The 21,672-nt window shown below is 40.6% G+C and overlaps 1 protein-coding gene across 5 annotated transcripts in view; it reads left to right on the top strand.

The window, feature by feature from the left end:
- Positions 1 to 21,672, top strand: part of Scyl2 (SCY1 like pseudokinase 2) — a 52,899-nt gene that overhangs the window by 5,215 nt on the left and 26,012 nt on the right. For all 5 annotated transcript variants that reach the window (NM_001191780.1, NM_001434548.1, NM_001434550.1 and 2 more), the window contains 5 exons: positions 5,797 to 6,001; positions 13,145 to 13,302; positions 15,043 to 15,187; positions 19,673 to 19,822; positions 20,848 to 21,069. In NM_001191780.1, the coding sequence (NP_001178709.1) occupies positions 5,825 to 6,001; positions 13,145 to 13,302; positions 15,043 to 15,187; positions 19,673 to 19,822; positions 20,848 to 21,069 (852 nt within the window). In that variant the 5' untranslated portion in view covers positions 5,797 to 5,824. The remainder of the gene's footprint in view (positions 1 to 5,796; positions 6,002 to 13,144; positions 13,303 to 15,042; positions 15,188 to 19,672; positions 19,823 to 20,847; positions 21,070 to 21,672) is intronic.

Genomic DNA, 21,672 nt, shown 5'->3' with positions numbered 1-21,672 from the left:
CCAACCAAGTGTAATTTAAAGTTTTAGGTTGCATCCCGCTGTCCTACTTTTGTGTTAGTGTCATGTTGTTTCAGGCATTCTGTCCTTGGCCACTTGTTGCAGTTATGATGTACTTTTCCTTGGGTGACCCTTCCCAAGTCATCAGTCTACAGTACTCACTCATGGTTTTACCTTCAGTGAAGAACCGTTTCAGAATTTTGGGTCTCTATATCAAAAACTCTGTATTTTCTTATACTGTCATTTATACAACTCAGATTATACATATCCAAAATTGAGTTCCTCTTCCCTTAAAAACAGCTGTTACTCAATGTCCTAGCTTGGTAAAGGGTTTCTTCTGAACTTCAGTTTTGACCTCGGAGATGAATGTGAGGAGTGGGATTCCTAGTTTTAACTCCTCCCTTTATGAAGTTTCCAAGTTCTCATCCCTCTGAGAACTTATCTTGACTGCCCTCCTTGCTCACTGCTATCTCCTTAATTCAGCACTTTGCAATGTGAAGTGTAACAAAATCACCTAACAGTTACTTTATAATTATAAAACACATTTCTGTGTAGCCGGTCATCTTTGTCTCTATTCTTGTTTTGTTGGCTTTCCACACTGTACAGACTGAAGTTCGCTGAGGTCTTTCCATGCTCTCAGCTCCCCCCAAGTGGATCTTGTACTCTGCTCAGTGAATGGATTCATCATCTACTTAATGCCAGGAACCTTCTGTGACTTCTAGCCTGGTTTGTTCAGTGCTCTGGGTAGTCTGGCTTTTCTGTTGTCTTTCCATATTTTCTTTTCTCCTGCTTTTGTCTGAGTGTTTACTCCTCTGTCCTTCCTGTTCTCTAGTCCTTTGCCAATGGCCTTAAAGACAAACATCTTTAACATTACTCTCTGGGTCTTGTAACACTGTATATCAAGTATAATAATGCTTTACCAGCTGTCTGAAGAATAAATCCTTTATAGTTTATTTTCCTTTATTTCCCTCCTGTCTTTTTCTTATAGAGGTATCAGGTTCATGGGAGGTTTTCAGTAATAACTAACTGGTAGTTCCCATGTCGCCTGCCTGTGTAATTAGTGTTGATTCTGTGTGGATGCTAGCTAGCTACCTCAGATTGGAACCTCAGTTCTGGAACTGGCTTTTGTGTTCACCATGACTGTTTTATCATTTTCAGTGCACATCATTAGCATCTTTCTGTATTATGGCACACAATGATCCTTTCTCTAACACTCTATCCCTTTTTTTGTTCCCACCGGAAAGCATTTTTGAGCTCATCTTTTTTATGCCTTGCTTTTTAGTTTTTTTTTTTAATGTATGTAACTATTTCGCTTGTATACATGTATATGTATCATGTGTGTGCCTGGTATCCATGGAGGAGAGAAGAAGGTGTTAGATCCCTGAAATTATAGATGGTTATGAGCTACCATGTGGGTGCTAAGAACCAAAATTGGGTTCTTTGCAAGAGCAGCAAGTACTCTGTTGTTTGAGGGAGGGTTTCTCTGTGTAGCCCAGTGTAGCTTTCCTGGAACTCATTGTGTAGACCAGGCTGGCCCACAGCCTGCCTCTGCCTCCCAAGTGCTGGGAGGAAAGGTTGTGTCACCCCTGCCCTGCTGTAATAAGTGCTCTTAACTCTTCAGTCATCTCTCCAGTCCTTTTGAGCTCACGTTAGTGTTTGTATACCTTGGCACATTCAAGTCTCTGATTTGTTGTTGGGATTTGGGCAGTCTGGGTCTGCCGCAGGACTGATCGCTTGAGAACAGAAACATCCCATTCACGTCTGTCTGCATCCTCCTGGATGACGAGGTGCAGAGTGTGTGTGCAGTGTGGAGCCAGTCTGGCAGAGGTAGAAGAGTGCATACGTTGGTTTTGAACAGGATTTTGTGTCCTTTTGCCTTATCAGAATCAGCAGCAGATGCTCACAGAGAGCAACTTGGCACAGCAAATAAGTGTTTTTTTTTTTTTTGGTTCTTTTTCTCGGAGCTGGGGACCGAACCCAGGGCCTTGCGCTTCCTAGGTAAGCGCTCTACCACTGAGCTAAATCCCCAGCCCCGCAAATAAGTGTTTTTATAAATGCCAATAGCAACATTTCTAGCTGCTTACAAAATGCAGCGTTACATTGAAAAGGGAAAGGGAATCCATTTCTACTTAATATAGTTCAAATCTTTAATAGCAGGAAGTAGGTTACATTTGCATTACTGTAACTAACAGAGCAAGTAGAACACAGGCAAGTGCTGTGTTAGTCCAGTGCTCTTCAAATACCAGTAAATGTGTACTAGTAAATGCATTTTGTGTGTTTTTAGATTGATGGCATCTGAAAATTGTAGGAGCTGAAATAGTTGTGAAGGTCTAATTTCTAGGTTGCCATATAGTGTGGTTGTTCATTATTTCATGCAAGTCCGGAGTTCATGTAAATCTTATCACAGAGATGTGTAGGACCTACACTTTCCATTTTTGTCTGGTACCAGGGCCTTGGACATGGGTGAGCTTACTACCACTGAGCTTCAGGCCAAGCCGTGAGTTAAACAGTTGATAGTGTGGCGGTTCTCTTTATTTGGTCTTTTACTGAAACAGAACCCTCCTCTGTGTGCCACATGCCTTTTTCATATTTTGCCTTTGGCTGTGTCTGTAATCCTCTTACTTTTTAACTTGAGATAGGGTCTCACTATGTTTCCCAGACTAGCCTTGAACTTGTGATCTCTCACTCAGCCCGTTAGGAGGCTGTGATTACTGGCTTGTGCCTCAAGGCCAGGCTTAAGAACTCTTGATGTCTCCAGCAAAATGGTGGATTTTTATTTTTTTCTTAATGATGTCAGTTTTTGCTGTATTTATTTCAAAACTGTCTTGTTGCATATATAAACACTCAACAATTGAGGATGAATTGATACCTTTGTCATTACAAAGTGTTTATTTGTTTTAAAGTCTGCTGTGCCTGTATTGGTATATTTTATAATGCCATTTTGTTAGACTTTCACATACCTTTGTGTTTTTAGTGTATTCTCCTATAAGCTGCTTATAGTTGGATCTTGCTTTTTAAGTAGTTGCCACCTCTTTATTGCAATTTAAATTTTATTTCTCCTGATGTCCATATTTCACTTGATTATTGAAAGTTTTTCTCCTAACCTATATAGTTTGAGGCAAACTATTACTTTTCTTTAAAGATTTATTTTATTTTATGTGTATGAGTGTGCCTGAATGTATGTATATGTGCCATAAGTATGTCTGGTGGCCACAGAGCTGGAAGCGGGCATAGCATTTCCTGGAAATAGAGTTAAGGATGTCTGTAAGCCATCAAGTGGGTGCTGGAAACTGAAGCCAGGTCCTTTGGAAGAGCAGCCACCATCTGAACCAACTCTCCAGCCCTGGAAGACTGCTTGAGCACTTTCCAGACCTCGTTCAGTTAGCTGTACACCCATAGTTTATGGTATGAAGTATGAGAAATGTGCTATTTCTGTTCTGTCTGTAATTTATCTGTTCTGTGGACACTTTTAGGACTTAATCCTGATTTTGAGTTACTTAGTATGATAGTTTTAGACATGTTTTCCTTTGTGTTTATTTTTTGGGGCTTACTAAATTTCTTGGAACTTTGTAGTTTGATGAGATTTGGAAAAGAAATGTGCATTATTTTTTGAGATAGTTTTTTCCATCTCTCAATTTAGGGATCTGTTTATATGTCAAGCATATTAGACCCATAATTTTGTCTGATTGGTTTGATTTGTCTGAGTCTGGCCCTGAACCCCTAATCGTCCTGCCTCAGCCTTTTGAATGCTAGGATTTCACCACACATGGATTGGTTTGTTCTATAACTAAGGCATGGATATTCCTTGGTTTCTGCTAACTACTATAGTTGTCAGTGAGCCCCTCTCCATGGAGGAGTCTTGTGTGGACTCTGAAGCTCTTGCTGTCACAGCTCCCCTATTGGGCCTTGCAGTACCCTGGTAGTTTGACACTGTAAGGAGTTCAGCATTCAGTCTCTGATTCCTTCCTAGTGTTGTAGGTGCTATGCCTTACCGTAGAACAGGAGAGAGAGCCCATCATGACTTCCTCAACCTAGCTAGGTTGTTGGTCAGACTTTTGTTCTTTTCCCTGTGGTTTGAAACCTTCCTCTTGGTAGAAAATTGGGACAGCATTCGTTGTATTTCTCATTGTAATCATAGACCCATGCTGCCTATTGGGTGCTGGAAGTTGTTTAAGAGGGCAAATTCACTCTCTGTTCTTTCTTCCATTACAGTCAAATGTTAGAGTAATATTAATACGCAGTATTGAATATTTAAGGGCTAGAAAGGAAACTGATTGAATTTGAAATAAATTTTTAAGAGGTTTTGAAGTCTATGCTGAGGATATGAACACTTTCAATGCTTAAATAAACAAAATCTAATATGGGGATCTAATGATAACTCTAGTTCTCTCTGAGTTTTTTTTTTTCCTTCTTCTTCTCTTTTGCTTCCTCCCTCCCCTCCCCTCCCGTCTCTTCTCTCCTTTTCTCTTTTGAGACAGGATCTCCATGTTGTCTTGCTTGTCCTGGAATTCTCTATATAGACCAGGCTGGCTTGAACTCACAGATCTGTCTGTCTCTGCCTCCTGGGTGCTGTGATTAAAGGTGTCACTGTCACTTGACTCTCCGATTTCTTCATCTGACTTTAGATTAGAAACTTCTACTTTGAAATGTCTCAGCCTGTGTAGTCTCTGAAAAATTTTCCTGTGACTATATTTTAGGGATACTTTAGCTTGAAGAAAACTTCCTTTGGACAACAGATTATTATTAAACGAGAAAAGTTAAACAATTATTAATTTAAAAAAGTTACTGATGATTCTGTTTACTAAACAATTATTAATAGATGGTCATAAAAACACCTAATTATGTCTAACCCTCATACAATGTCAAGCATGTTTTATGACCTCATGTTCGTCCATTTGAGTGTGGCTTGAAAGAGAGGGGGGGAGGAGGGGCATGAGGGTGAGAAGGTACAAGAGCGGTCAGGTCAGAGGACAGCTGCAGGTGCTGGTTCTCGCCTTCAGCTCTTGGCGGGAGCGAGTATTTGTTCACTGCCTGATACCTTAGCTGGCCCAGGGCTGGGTATTCTGTCTCTGTCTCTCCTGTAGGGAGATGCTGGACTTCTGGATGCCTGCTCTCCGGTGTCTGTTCTTTCATGTGGGCTCTTGTGTTGTCAGGCTTCTGCAGCACATGCTTTCCCCGCTGAGCTATCTCCTTGCTTTTGTGCTTTTTTTTTTCCTGTCCTTTTGTTATCATTGTTTTGCTGTTCCTGCTCCTCCTCGTCGTTCTCTTCTTCCCTTCTTCTTCCTCTTCTGAGAGAGGCCTCACTCTGTAGGCCACATTGATTTCCACTTGTTGTAGCAATTCTCCTACCTCAGTAGTCTAACAGACTGTTGTTGCCTAGGTTGGTTTGAACTGGAGGACTAGAGGGATCCTCCTGACTCGATGTCATGAATAACTGAGACTATGGCTATACATCACTGTACCAACCAATACTTTAGAAAATGTTAGCAGATCATTTTAGGGTTCATATATTTTATATGTATCTATACATACACGCACACTAAATATATATATATATATATAATATACATAACATATTTATATAGTATAGATTTATTGCTGAATATGACATTGGGAAGAGTGTGTTCTAGACTAAAATTTATACTTGTGGTCACGTTCTCTGATGACAAAAATCAACTTAGAACTTACATGTGTTGCTCTTTTGGAGGGGACACATTTTTGGAACTTATGTGAATATGTGCCTGAGCTTACTGAACAAGTAAGAACCGTTCAGTTTTCCATACCCTTTTGTGTTTCTAGGTGACTTGAACTACCAAGTACTGCAGCCATGGAGTCCATGCTCAATAAACTGAAGAGTACTGTTACAAAAGTAACAGCCGATGTCACCAGCGCGGTTATGGGAAACCCTGTCACTAGAGAATTTGATGTTGGGCGACACATTGCCAGTGGTGGCAATGGGTTGGCCTGGAAGATTTTTAATGGGACAAAGAAGTCAACCAAACAGGTTAGTTTTGAATGTAATTTGAAAGCGCACACATATAAAATATCACAGAGTGACTTTGTTTTTGTATTAAGAAATGCCAAAAGGTCTCGGATGGATTTCCCCTGAAGCACAGTTCAGGTTGTCCTCTTCCTCCAACTCAACTGTGTGGGTGGTGCTGCCCTTGAACTTGAGTGTCCTGTTTCTACCCACCACACGTGAGGATTATAAGAAAGAGTGCCATGTTTTGAATAAATTGTTTTTGTGTGTGTTTTCAGCATGCCTAGGTTTGGGTGAGTGTGTGTGTGTGTGTGTGTGTGTGTGTGTGTGTGTGTGTGTGTGTGTGTGTGAAGGCTGGAGGTCAACACTGGGATGTCTTTCACAACAATTCTCCATGTTGTCTTTTGAGCCAGGGTTTCTCAGTGAACCTGGTACTGGATTGTCTAGGCTTGCTAGCCAGTGAGCTCTGGGCATCTACCCACTGTGTCTTCCTCCTGGCAGGCACATGCTGCTCAGCCTGCTTTTATGTCATGCTGGGGATCTGAACTCAGGTCCTCATGTTTTGCACAGAGATACTTTACCCGCTGAGCCATCATTCCAGCCCTTTTTTTTTTTTTTTTTGGTTCTTTTTTTCGGAGCTGGGGACCGAACCCACGGCCTTGCGCTTCCTAGGCAAGCGCTCTACCACTGAGCTAAATCCCCAACCCCCATTCCAGCCCTTTAAGGGAATCTTAAATGGACTCTTTCAGTCTTACTTTGTTTTATGAAATCAAAGCAAATGCTTTTAAATATCTTGTTATCTCTTGGTTGCAAATTCATCATTTGATATACTTTATCATCTTGCAGTTTTCGTCTCCTTGATTAATAAAATAGAAATCTCATGTTAGCATATTAGATGGTAATATCCAGCAAGGTATATGTTTTAGGATAAAAATTCTCAAGTCTAAATTTTAATATTTGTCAATATGTTAGTGGGCAAATATCCTATTAAATTTTGCCAGTATTAGGTATAACTGTACAACTGTTGTTGTTGTATAATAGTACTGAGAACTGAGCATGGGTCTCACATTTGCTAGGTAAGGACTTAATCACTGAGTTGTGCCTCAGTCCAGTTGCTCTGCTATTTCCTCTTTTATTCTACAGAATTATAGAAAAATAGATCTCTCTAATTTTTATCTCATTTATTCATATTTATTTATTTTGGTGTATTGATACCTGGTAGCTTTTACTACCACAAGAGAGGTACAATTATGAAATATAGTAAGTACTGTTTTTGGCTATATTAATTTTATTGTTTTAAGTTGTTTTCAAGTTAACTTTTTTTAGTGGAGTAGTTTGAGTAAGTTATATTAAACAAAATTGGCCTAAGAGACCAGGAGGTAGTTTTAGAAATGTAAAGGATGATTATTTAGTTAATAGATTATGTATATTTGTGGAGTGGCGGTTGTTCAGGTGATCGCATGGACCTTTTACAGATCCCCTGGAGCTGGTGTTACAGGTCATTGTGAGTCACCTTGCACGGGTGCTAGAACTGAACTCAGGACCTGGGGAAGAGCAGTCTGTGCTGTTAAGCACTGAGCCATCTCTCCAGCTCCTGGTCAATGTCTAAAATACCGATAACGTCTTGTTTTTTACATTGTTACGTTACATTTGCCTATACACACAGCTGTGCCCTGTGCTGAGAGCAGCGTGTAATTGATGACTCTTTCTGTCTGGCTCAGGTCCTGGGCTTAGATGTCAGCTTGTCAGGCTTGTTGGCAAGTGCCTTTCCCCATATCTCACTAGCCCAATTATTGTTAAATTTTATTAGCAATTTCTGTTGGGAATTGTTAGGGTTAGAAATACCCAGGCTTAAATTTTCTGTAGAAATAGGATTTTCCTGTTTTTATTGTCATTTGTTTGGAAATCTATTGAGATCCAAAGCTGATCCTTATTTTAAATGATCGTTGATTTAAATTGTCAAATTTAAAGCTTATTTTCTCTTTGAACTCACCAAGTGTGTGTAAAAAGTGAGGGGTAACAAATATCGACTAGTTTAGAATCATTAAGGACGTTGTAAATGGGTACTCCACAGAATTAGTATAGATTGTTTCTCTGCTCATTTTCAACAATATAGTGCTGAATGACTAAGATATATTGTAAGAAATATTATTAATTTTATCATTGTAGGACTATAATAGTGTGTCCTTAATAAACTAAAGCAACTTTGGTATTGTAAGGCACTATAATTTTGGGGGTCCACTGTCATGTACTTGATGACTGACTAACACATTGTTCCACAATGATTATGAATAAGATGAAGAACCACACCAGACTTACAGAATTAAGCATTTTTATTAAGGACATGGAAGTAAGCATTGTCTTTATGCGTAACCAGAGAGTTTTGGGAGCAGGTGTTAATATTCGTTGGTTGTGAATATCTTAAAATACCATGATATGGTAGGTGCTTAGAACAGGAGAGTAACAGGCTCGACAGATGGTAGAGCCACAGCCCCGTTCTCAACCGTTAACTAAGTGTGGGAGCTGACTTCTCCCAGGAGGCTTTACTTTATTCTATTCTTTCCTTAAAGATACTGCTTTGGGGTTAGAACGTATCTGGATAAACCATTGTTCTTGGTGGACATAGTTTTTGTTTGCTTTTGTTCCTAACTTTTTTTCATAAAATATATTTTGATTATATTTTTCTCCTCCCCCAATTCCTTCCAGATCCTTTCTACCCACCAACTTATGTTTTCTCTCTTAAGGAAAAAAAAAAAAAAGAAGCCACAAAACACAAAAATCTCAAGAACAAAAGTTAAAACAAAACAAGTAAAAGACCAATAAAACAAAAAATGCCAAAACTGCAGTACAGTTTTGAGTTATTTTCCTTTGGTGCCTGCAACCCCACAGTCTGCAACCCATAGTACTTCTCCTCAGCCTTCCTAGTGCTGGGGTTATTGGTACCTGCTGTGGTCAGGGCTTGGCAGGGTTTCTTTACCCGAGAACCCCTAGGAATGATCCTAGATGTCCATGACACATTACCGTGGAGTTGTCCTCTCGTCGGTCGTTCTGCACCAGCCTTTTCAGTGGCTGGATCCGCGCAGACTTTCATCAGCTGTTAGTTTCTCACGTTCCTGCCAACCTTGTCACAGTTACTCTTGGTAGGGTTGTGTGTTTGGGGAGAGGGTCTGTGTAAGCTTTGAAATTGCAGTGAGACAGTTCCTTCTCACCTCTTAAACTTTTAGAGTACTGTGTAATTACAAGTCTGGAGTTTACCTCATTGAGTTTCTGAATAGTTCTGTAACTGAGTCTTTCCCTAAAATTTCAGGTTCAGGCTTAAAAGATTAGCTAAACATAGGTATTTGTTTTTTTTTTTTTTGTTTGTTTTGTTTTGTTTTTTTAAATTTATTTTATGTATGTGAGAGTACACACCAGGGCATCAGATCTCATTACAGATGGTTGTGAGCCACCATGTGGTTGCTGGGAATTGAACTCAGGACCTCTGGAAGAGCAGTCAGTGCTCTTAATTGCTGAACCATTTCTCCAGCACCCATAGGTATTCTTTTTAAAAATATTATGTACTCTAAAAATATTTGAGAGATTTTCTGAAACAATTATTTTTTTTATTTCATTCACTTTTTTTTTTCTTTTCTTTTTTTCGGAGCTGGGGACCGAACCCAGGGCCTTGCGCTTCCTAGGCAAGCGCTCTACCACTGAGCTAAATCCCCAACCCCTGCTTTTTTTTTTTTTTTAGAGAGAGAGAGAGAGAGAGAGAGAGAGAGTGAGTGTGTGTGTGTGTGTGTGTGTGTGTGTGTGTGTGTACATACCATGGTAGTGTGGAGGTCAGAGGACAACTTTTGGGAGTTGGTCTTTCTGTACCATGGGACCTAGGAATCAACTCAGGTTCTCAGACTTACCCAGCAATTGCCTTTAACCACTGAGCTGTCTGTCCAGTCCTTTACAGACCTGCTGTAGCCCATACTGGTCTGCAGCTTACTGTGTGTCCAGGCTGCTCTCACACTCAGAGCCTTATCTCAGCCTCCCCGTGCCCATGCTACGGCCCATTAACTTGGTGTAAATAATACCTGACCTTCAGTCCAGCATTTTGAAGAACTGTTACCTAAAAGTAGATGACAAATGAAGAGTATAATTGATACTCAGCATTCCCCGCTGAGTCTCAAGGATCTACAACGCACAGCTCATAAAGAACATCTCTGAGTTTGAACAAGGGGCTTGTGGGTCTGAGGTGATTATACATTTCATTATATAATTTAGCTTTTACTTCTTGAACTATATTGTTTTCAGTAGAGTTCAACTTTACTGTAAGCAGGTAGCTTTTAAAAATTATGAACAGGCCTCAGCCTCCTGGATGCTAGTATTATAGTTGTGTTACTGTACACATCTGAGCATTTATTTCAATAATTTTATAGTCTTTATTTAAAGTTAGGCTAGTAAGAAAACAGTACTTTTTTATTTTTAAAGATTTTTTTATTAGTTTTTTGAGAATTTTATAGAACTTTAAAATACATTTACCTTCCCTCCCCCTCTACCTCCCTCCTTCCCTCCTCCTTTAACTATCCTCTTATTTCCTCCACTCAGTCCATCTAGTCTAGTTTGTGCTGCCCAGCTAGTTTTGGCATGTGGCTGACCTACCAGGAGTCACACTGTTAAAGAAAACTGATTCTCCCTTACCTAGTGGCTGTCAAATGCCAGCTGCTCCTCAGCTAGTGGTGGGATTTCATGTCCACTTTCCCTCTCTGTGCTATGATTCTGTCTGCCTGGAGCTTGATAGATCTTATGCAGCTGTCACAATTGCTGTGAATTCATGTGTGCACTGCCCTGTTGTGTCTGGAAAACACTGTCCTTGATGTTACCCGCCACCTCTGGTCCTTAGAATCTTCCCACCCCCTTTTCCTCCAAGATCCCTGAGCCGTGGGAGGGAAGGAGGGTGTGCTGTATTTGCCTAATTTATGGCTGATCTCTCCACTATGGCTCTACACTGTGCTGGCCAGTTGAGGCCTCTGTTATTTGCCATGCACTGCAAAGAGAAGCTCCTGAGTGTGGTTGAGATGCTCTGGTCGGTAGGTAAGCAATACGTCATTAAGCATATGTCCATTTAGCAGAAAAATAGCATCAGTTCTACCCTAGAGCCTGTGACTATCTAGTCACAGGGGAACAGTACTTTTAATGTATGTAGTGAATATCAACAATGGAATACCACTTCCTGAATTTTTAAAGGTTTATTTACTCTTATGTATATGAGTGTCTACATGTGATACCTGTGCCCAAGCTCTTTGTTTTGCTTTTCAGTTTTTGCGTTTTAAAAACAGGGTTTAGCTGTTCAGGCCAGGCTCACCTCAACCTTGTGATCCCCCCTCGCCCCCCCCCCCCAAGCCTGGTGAGTGCCGAGGTGCAGGTGTGTGCTGCCACACTCACTCCACTTCTGTAGTCCTGACGGGAATCAGAACTGCTGGATCTTCCCGCACACTGGAGACTGTTTCCTGATAAGATGAACACTTTAGTTCAAAATGATAATAACAATTTTATTAATTGCTAGTCTTTATTGATAATCAGTGGACAGTAAACATTTGAGAATCTTTTAGATCTAAGCCATTGCTAGAGTTGTGACTTTGTAATAACTACAAGGTAACAGGCGAAGCTATTTTTCTGGAAGTGGTAATTTTTAACTAATTAATCTCTATTTGATGTGCTTGCAACCAGAAGAATTTCAGATTTTAGAATTTTTTGGGTTTTGGAATATTTGTTGACTTTACTGCTTCAGAATCTCTAATATCTGAATTCTGAAAACCTTCAAACATTACAGGTTTTAATTTAAGAAAAGTTTAAGTGTCAGGTCTTCAGATTATGGCAGCTTAATCTGATAGAAAAATAATAAAAATACAAACTGGAAATCATGTTGATCTAACATTATGAGAAGTTTCAGAATGCTGGCTTTAACTTAGAGTTCTCAGGAAGCTTGAAATGGCTAACAACACAGTTTGGTTGAGATTGATTGATTGTAAGTAACTGACTGAAGCAGAAAAGTCCTAGCGCTAGTTGATAACCTGTTGTGATCTATGGAGGCAGAATGTGTGGTTTTTGACCCAGCACAGTGCAGTTAGGATCTGCTGATAGGGCAGTCTCTGTCTTCATGACCCGGAGTGCTCCTCTTTAAGAGCAGTGAAAAGGCAAGAGCGCCAGAGCCATTTCATGTGATCCGCTCTGAAAGGAACTGTGAACAACACATTTAAATTAGATGCATTTATAAAAGGTGTTAGAGAAGGGCACTTACTAAAATAAAATCCTTCACGTGATTGCAAGGGAACAGTGAGGTAGGAACTGGACATTGAGGTCATCTGGATTTAATTAGTATCATATGAGACCTTTGCCTTCTGGAGTCTTACAACATTCATTCATCAGTGACTCTTTAATGAGACGACTGTAAATTAATGTCTTTGGTAGACTGATGCCCTGCAACTTTAGCTGTGGGGTTTGTTGTGTAAGTGTTCTCCTCCTTGCCTTTTATAATGCTGTGGTTTGAAAATAACAAGGGCCAGGATTTGTGTTCATTGTCAGTAGAAGGACAAGTGGCCATCCAGTGACTCCCCATAGACGGGGCAGGGACAGGGAAGGAGGAACACAGGTCACTCACATTTTAAAGCTTCATACATAATAGGTTTTGTATAAACAATAATCTCTGACAGAGAACCTGTCTTTGTAGTCCCCCCCCTTATATTTAGTTGCTGGGCTGGGTTTTGGGGTACAGATCTGTAATTCCAGCCCTTGTCATGTACAGGCACTCTTAGCCTACCTTGCCTGCGCTACGGGAGTCTGTCATTGTGAAAGACCTTTTGAAGTTCTCAACATGTGTTAGAATGCTTGAGTTGGGAGCACTACATGGTGGAAATGAGTGGCACATGGTTTGTCTGTGTGTCTCCTAATCCCAGATGGTATTTCCTATGGTTTCCTTATGTCAAGTGAGCCGCACAGGGGCTGGGGCTGCTGAGTATGTTTGCATTCCCTTATCTCCATTTGCTCCGCTTTTTCATGGTATACTACTGTAGTATTACTAAACTCACTATACTGTTCGTTTTCATTCTTTGTTCATAAACTGTTATGACACTCGTATATAATTTTACTGCTGTGATATATTTCCTGATAAAATTAGCTATATTTTTTTTTAATTAGGAAGTGGCTGTTTTTGTCTTTGATAAAAAGCTGATTGACAAATATCAAAAATTTGAAAAGGATCAAATCATCGATTCTTTAAAACGTGGAGTCCAACAGCTAACCCGGCTACGACACCCTCGACTTCTTACTGTCCAGCATCCTTTAGAAGAGTCAAGGTAAATGTTTGAAACTTCATACAGGAATTGTACTGAATAAATAGTTAAAAGTAACTATGTGGTCTATTACAGATATCAACAAAATTTCTTGAAAAGTAAGTGTTGCGATCAGATGGATTGTAACCCTAAAATTTATATCACCATGCATGAATATGTCTTTTTATTTTTATGTGTATGTGTGTTTGCTTATGAGTTTATGTGCACCATGTGTGTTAATGTGATCTATTTGTCTTATGTCTCATAACGTGTTTGAAGTTTCCTGAGATGAGAAGGGCTAATGGACTTTCCTTATCATATAGATTTTTATACAGTGATTTAAACATAATGACTTAGGAAATTAAACATTTTCTTTCAAGTTATTAAGTTGGGTGTATGATGTATATGTGTGGGCATACATGTCATGGTTTGTGTAGAGGCCAGAGGACAATATCAGTTCTGTCCTTCCACATTATATGGGGTCTGGGAATTGAACCCAGGGCAATAGACTTGCATGACAAGCTCTATCTTCTGAGCATCTTTCAGCCTTGAAAATAGGAATTTATTTGCCGTCAGGAAGAGACGCAATTCAGAGATTACTTCATGACATGTAGTTGTAACGTTTATGAAAATTGTAGCAAGCATTAATCATAGGAGGATGGACGCTTTAAGGACTAGAAGAAATAGTTTCCAGTTTTCAATGTATTGTTAGACTTGAGGTGATGGATTTAGATTCCACATTTCTTTTCATTTGAAAAATAGGCTCAAGAAAGAAGGAAACCTGCAGAATCTCAGACACAGTAGATCAGAGTGCAGAGCGCTGTCCAGTAACTGGCTTCTTGGAGCTGAGCTCGGCTTATCCTCTGCACTTTGTAGGTTTTCATTGCTCAGCCCAAAGCCAAAGACTGGTTGGGCCTGGAGTGCTTGGTAATTACGACATCAGCGCTTAGTCCATTGAGCATGCACAGCAGAAGCTGGTGCCTGCCTTGTACTTCCGATGATTATCTCCCTTGGTTCTTCCCGTAACCCTCCAGAGTGTGTCTTTTAGCACCATCTTTCAAATGGACAGAGAGAGGCTCAGAGAGATGGTGTGTGGTATCACCAAGACAGTAAACAGAAAAGCCACGGCTTGGGGCCAGATCTTACCTGTCTTCCAAGCTCCAGGTGATCATTACAGCATGGACGCACACCACCAGTACCCATGGCAACAGTCTCTGATCGTTAAACTCTCCAAGTCAAAACAACAGTAATTGAAACTTATCCTTTCAAAATGTTGTACAGAGTAGATACAGCTGTTCTGATTGATGAAAGAATGGGGGCCCATCTTCCCCGACTTCCGCTGTGGGATGTGAGAGAGCTGTAGGTTTCTTGGAGCATAGTCTGAAGATTACAGCCGTACAGTAAGTGTAGACTAGGTTTACTGAAACAGGTTTTTCAGTTAGTGCTTTCATTTTCAAGCAGTCATTTAAAAAGAAAAAGTGAAATGTTTTCTGGCTTTTAAAACTTAAAGTTAGCTGCATCACAGCTGTCACAGTACTTGGTTTAAAAGACAGTAACGTATCCCATGTGGCTTGTGTGTAAAGGGGACTCTTGGTTGCGGGATGCCATTGTCACGCTGTGTGTCAACCCCACACTCTTACTGATAGGAAGAGGCGTCTTAGCCAACTGCACTCTTTGCTAGGTCGTCTGTCATGCATATGCATTTAATTTTTATACATACTGTGAAAATGTAAAAGTGACAGTGACTTTTCTTTTCTAAAACAGGGATTGCTTGGCATTTTGTACAGAACCAGTTTTTGCCAGTTTAGCCAATGTTCTTGGTAACTGGGAAAATCTACCCTCTTCAATATCTCCAGACATCAAGGATTATAAACTTTATGATGTAGAAACTAAGTATGGTTTGCTTCAGGTATGTAGTTTGATTTAATATGAGACGTTTCTTTCTCTTTAAAACAATTTGCAGCTATTTCAAATCGATATGCCATGTAGACTACATTATGTAAACCTTTGGCCCTTGACAATAATTTGGAAATTCTTTTTTTTTAAAGATTTATGTATTTATGTATTTATGTATTTATTTATTTATTTATTCATTATATATGAGTACATTGTAGCTGTCTTCAGACACACCAGAAGAGGGCATCAGACCCCATTACAGATGGTTGTTAGCCACCATGTGGTTGCTGGAATTGAACTCAGGACCTCTGGAAGAGCAGTCAGTGCTCTTAACCACTGAGCCGAGCCATCTCTCCAGCCCAGGAAATTATTTTCATGACTAAGAATTTTTGTCTTTAGGCTTAAGTTATATATTATGCTCCCCCTACCCCAAAATTAAAAAAAACAAAAAAACAAAAAAAGAACCCCCAAAACCCCCAAATCAGCCAAACTTAGAAACCAGGCCTTACCATACTGCTCTGGCTCATCTGGTCCTTGCTGTATAAGCCAGGCTAGACTTGAACCACAGTCCCTTGCCAAGTTATTTTAAATATATGAAGCTCATAACATTGGTAACCTTTGAGGGGATCACTTACTGGCTATTGGGTAAGTTCCTTTTAGTTCTTTTGAATCATGTAAATTTGGGTTTTTTTTGTTATTACAGTTCATAAACAAAACAATAATGAAAATAAAGGTATTTAATAACAAAATAGCTTTAAGGAAATTTACACTATGTTGAGAGGTATTGTTGGTCTTTCCTGTATGCCGAATTTTTAAGATTTTTTTTTTCTGCTTACTAGCACCATGGATTAGATTTGCTAGTAAATTCTGAGTTCCTTTGAAATAAAGATTATATTACTTACTAAAATTTTAAAAACAATTTACAACTTTATCATTATTGTGCATCACGTGGGGAGTGTGTGTGTGAAGGTCAGAGAACAGCTTGTGGGAGTGGGCACTGACCTGTGTGTCCAGGGGTGGAGCTCAGGCCTAGGCTTGGCAGCAGATACCTTAACCTGCTGAGCGTCACGTCAGCCTTGAGCACTTTTCCTTCTCACTCGTGCTGTTGGTCACATCCGAGCTGTGAGAACCAGCACCATGAAGTGCCCCGTTGTTGTCTTAGGAGGTTAGTGTTGCTGTTCCTGTGGAGGCCTTGTACATGCTCAGCTCATGCTCTGCCATGCTGCTGCCTCTCTGGCTTGGTTAAGTTTTGTAAATGTCGTAAAGGTCCAACTTCATTCTTTTGTAGATAGTTTGTTTTCCCAGTGTCTGTCACTTATTAAGAAGCTGAACACTGCGCCCCCCCACCCCTTCACTGGTTTTAGTGCCACCATAAAAAAAATCACTTGAGCACATGTAGAGACTGTTTCTAGTTCTTCTTTCTGACTCACTGTTCTGTCTGGGCCAGCACCACCTCCATTTTGCTTGCTGTTGCTTTGTAGCAAGCAATGGGACTGTTTTTCCAAACTACAGAATAGTTCAAAGATGAGCAATAGTTAAAATAAAAAAGAAATGAAGCAGGAGAGAAGGCTTAGCAGATCCGAGCACTTGTTGTGTAAGGACAAGGACCTAAGTCTGAATTCTCTGCACTCGCTTGGAGAACTGCATGTGTGCACGCTTGCAGTCCAGCTCTGGGGTGCAGAGTCTGCAGATGGGTGCTGTCTGCCAGCCTAGCTCTGGGCTCCGTGAGAGACCCTGAGAATGATAGCGCAGTCACTGACGTCCTCCCCCCATCCCCCATGCATGCACATACCACTCCCACTCACTGACTCTCGTACATAGAACAATAATATATATCATACATACCTGTTTACATAGCACTGATGTGTATCTTAGAGTTAATGTGCTACAACACTGGCATTTTAACTAAAGTATATGGGACGTGATCCCTGTATATAAATATAAAATACTAAGTCACTCTTCTAAAAATATACAGTAAATATGTAGCTTGTTCTCTTGTGAAGTTAAGAAAACTTCTAGATTTGAAAAACTTTGTACTTTTTCAAGTTATGTTTGGGAATAGTATTTTTGAAAATGTACAGTTTTACCATATTTTTATCATATGTTGACTATGTAACAGTGGGTTTCGTTGTGACATTTCACACCTATGTGTAATGTGTTTCAATCCTGTTCTTCCATTACTCTCTTGTCATGGCTCCCCCACCTGCTCCTACTCCCCCTCTTTCTTTAAACATGAATGTTTTTGCCTGCATAAATATGTGCACCACACACAGGCTGGAGGAGGCATCCCTTAGAGATGGTTGTAAGGCACCATGTGGTGCTGGGAATTGAATCGGGGCTCTACTGCTCTGCCCTGCTGAGTCTGTCCCTCCCCGTCATCTTTTTAATTAGTCTTTCTTCTGCATTAATGTCTTTGTTTCTTTAGTGGCCCAATAAGCACCTGCCTCTGCTTCCAGGGTAGCTGGGAACCTTACCAGTGACTCCATCAGTGAAGAAACGTCTCCCCTACTGTGAGAATCCTTAGGGAGGGGTGGAGCCTCACGAGTCACCCCCACTGTGATGAGGTTGACAGGTCCAGTATTGTGTTGGTAGTCACACTGCTGTGTGGCTCTGCGGGCAGCTCTGCCAAATGTAAGAAGCCGCAGACCAAAGGACACAGCCGTATTAATCAGTGGACATACACGGAGGGGTCTGGAAGGCAGTTCTGTCTGTCTGATTAGCAAAACAGCAGCATTGTCTTCCCTATTGCCTACAGCTGCCTCAGCCAGAGGCTTTTAGCCAGACTTACACTATTAGATATGAACTTCCTACAGCCTGGGCCTTAATGCCAGTCCGAAAGTATTTGGTTACCCGGTAACAGACTTATTGTTGCACCTGTATAAATCTTACCTGACAGGAAGGGAGTCCATAGCTAAGGCCCTTGCCAGCCATTTCCCTAGCATCTTGTGAGCTAGCCAGCAGGTAGGAAGCTGCCAGTTTAGTACCAGCTTGGTTTCTCTGTGTTCTGTGATCAACCGTGTTATCTTCTATAGTAAAGACTCACATTACAATATAGTTCTGGTGGGCAGTCAACAGTGGCAATTATATTTTGGAGGCCTCCTTGACCTGTAGCTCATAGGAAGGTAGTCTACTCCAGGGAGTGGGATCTTATTTAATTATCTTTGACTTCTGGGAACATTTATACATCCTAACCTTGCATGACCTTTATGGGTTCCTAGAAGCCAAAGAAATGCTTCAGATTTTACTCTGAGAGAAAGGAGGTTTGAACCGCAGAATGAATAGTCTAGGTTATGTTTTAACAGAATACTGAAGCAGCTGCACTGACTAACTGTAGGAGAAGGGTAAGCCTAGAGCTGTGATAGGCGTGGCTCCTGGGGCAGCCCTGGCCAGAGACAGTGGTGGTTTAGAAGTGGGAAGGGGTAGAACTGGATCACATCCTAGGTCTATTTTGAAATAAAAGTACTATGCTTTGCAAATAATGCATGCATGTGCGGGAATACACACGCACGTGCGCGCGCACACACACACACACACACACACATGACAGGGACTTCCTGTGTAACCTTGGTTCATCTGGAATTTGCTTATGTAATCCAAAACTGTCCTTTTTTAACCCAGCAGAAATCCCCCTGCCTCTACTTTCAGGGTACTGGGCTATGGGTTAAAGTCAGTACCTCCATGGCAGGCTGATTGGCTAAATTAGAACAAACAACTCAGGGTAATTTAAAGATTTTTGTTCTTAGTAAATAGAAAAACAAAGCATTATTAACCAGTATGGAAAACATTATAGAAGGAATGAACTAATGAAGGAAAGAAGGGATGAAGGGGTAGAAGCTCAGTTTCAGTTTCCTCTGGGATCCCCATGCTTCCAGGAGAGTGAAGGGAAGAAATGGCGGTGGACACAGAGCCGAGGCTCTGCTCCATGGCGGAGGGGTAATGATGGTGAGAATGGAGGACGTGAGCAGATCCAGAAAGCCAGGAAAGCACACTAGAAAGAAGGGACCAGTAGGGTTTGAGGAAAGCCAGGACAGAGGTTTCTCAGAGAGCGGCCGCTTGCCAGAACCCACCTCTTCCTGGTACAGACGTCTGTTTCCTGTTTACCTGATCCCACAGTCATCTCCAACCCCAATATAAAAGTTACCTTGTGTCAGTTTACTGTGCCTGTACGCAAACAGTAAGTACTTAAAACTAAACACACTATTCACTACTTAAAAAGTTGAATTTTAAATATAAAGTATAACTACACAAAAATATCCAACTCAATGAGAATTCTCATGTTTCAGACTGGAAATGAATAAATTTATACAGCGGAAATTTATCTTTTTGTTATTATAAAAAGGGACATCTTTATAGCTGTACTTCAGTTTTGTTGCACGATTTCCCCATTAGTTCGATTGCTAGCTGACGTGTGAAAACTCTTAACTAGGAGATCCAGCAGGTGCTGTGTTCCATACAAAAACCATTTTTTACAAGAGTCATTTTGGTTTTTTTTTTCCAGGTTTCTGAAGGATTGTCATTTTTGCATAGCAGTGTAAAAATGGTTCATGGAAATGTTACTCCTGAAAATATAATTTTGAATAAAAGTGGAGCCTGGAAAATAATGGGTTTTGACTTTTGTGTGTCGTCGAGCAATCCTTCTGAACAAGAGGTAATGGCAGTTTTAGATTTGTTTAGATTATTTAATGTTTAGATTTTTAAAATCATGGAAATCTATGATTGTATCTGCAATGGACCAGAAAATGGGATGTCACCTTGTAAAGCATGAGGCAGGTTCAGTGATGGTGCATTGTGTGTCTGACTGTAAGGAGAAATCTGGCTGTCTGTGTGCCAGAGAGCAGTTGTCAGGTGGTTAATTCTGTAGAGGTCTCCAGAAAAAGGCCCCAGAGAAAACAGAACAAACTTAGTTAAACAGAAATTTCGTTTTTAGAAATCCAAATACACAAACTGCTATTGTGATTCCTTAATACCATTGCTCCTGCCTGGGAGAATGTGGATCTTCCTCAGGGATGACAGAATGCTAGCAGTGATAACATGCCTTCATTTATTAAAGTATTTTCTTCATCTTAAAAATCAGTTCAATGTATTCTTTGACAGTCTCACACGTGCATATGACAGGTCTACCCCACCCCTTCCTTTTATTGCCACAGCGCAGTGTGGTTTATATCTTACAGGAACAGTGAGTTTGGGGGGATGCTGCATGTTCAGCTAGGATCTGAGCTCCATTTTTCTGCTCCCAAGCACTTGTTTTTCAGTGATTCAGGATACCTGTCCACTCATACTTAGAACACTGCCTTAGGCCAGCCGTGCTTTGCGTGGATTGGTTCCTGATGACATAGAAAGCCTTCGTGATGGGACACTCATTACAACGAGGTGTTTGTTGCACACATTTTCTAGATTTGCTGATTTGGGAATTTTAGAGTTGAAGGTGATGGTAGCATTTTCCCTTGTTTGACTCTGTAAATGTAACCCTGGCTGTCCTGGAAATCACTGTGTAGAACAGGCTGGCATTGAACTCACAGAGATCCACCTGCCTCTGTGTCCCACTTGCTGGAACTAAAGGTGTGCGCCACCATGCCTAGCTGGGTGAATACAAATTTAGAGATAGCTGTGGCTGGTGGTGGTTTGCTATTACTTAAGTTCTAACCATGCCCTCCCCTTCCTGTCTTCTTACAGCCCAAGTTTCCTTGTAAGGAGTGGGATCCAAACTTACCATCATTGTGTCTTCCAAATCCTGAGTACTTGGCTCCTGAGTATATCCTGTCGGTGAGCTGTGAGACAGCCAGTGACATGTACTCCTTAGGAGCTGTTATGTATGCTGTGTTTAATAAAGGGAGACCTATATTTGAAGTCAACAAGCAGGATATTTACAAGAGTTTCAGTAGACAACTGGATCAGGTATGTGCCTGTTAACATTGGTTTAGATCTTCCCTGGGCTTTTTTTTCTAAAATGAAGGCAAAAAATTCTTCTTAAAAATATAGTATCTTTATTAATTTTTAAAAGATTTTTATGTACACATCTGATGTCTTTTGATCATACTCACCTCTTTTCCACTAACTCCTCCCAGATTCACCCCTAACTCATTTTCCCAAGTGCCCAACTCATGTTCTTTGTTTATGTTAAGTTTATTTTGCACTGTTCATATACTTGAGTGTGTGCTTATCCTCTGGAGGGTATCTTGTCCCAGCAGTGAGGGAGGGGTGGGGTCTATGAGCGAGTGGTCCTTCTCCCCATGCTGGAGAGCTGACTAGCTTGATCTGAGCAGTCTTTGCAGGGGATCAGAGCTGCAGACATTTCATAACAGAAATGAGCACTTTATTTCAATTTGTGTAAAGTTGATTCAGTAAAAGTAGTTTCTGTAAGTAACAATTACATCAATTCCTACAGTTTTTATCCTGACATTTACTAGAGTATCCAAAATACTCCCCGTCTTACTTTAGACATGGAAGTACTTGAGTATTAGAGACATTTTTAGTTGTATTGAAAAAGTAGAGTCAGTA

The sequence above is a fragment of the Rattus norvegicus genome, chromosome 7 (genome assembly GCF_021556685.1).
Source record: "Rattus norvegicus strain SHRSP/BbbUtx chromosome 7, alternate assembly SHRSP_T2T, whole genome shotgun sequence".
NCBI classification, from domain to species: domain Eukaryota; kingdom Metazoa; phylum Chordata; class Mammalia; order Rodentia; family Muridae; genus Rattus; species Rattus norvegicus.
The sequence above is the reverse complement of the archived record's forward strand: the minus strand, read 5'-3'. Positions and strand labels throughout refer to the sequence as shown.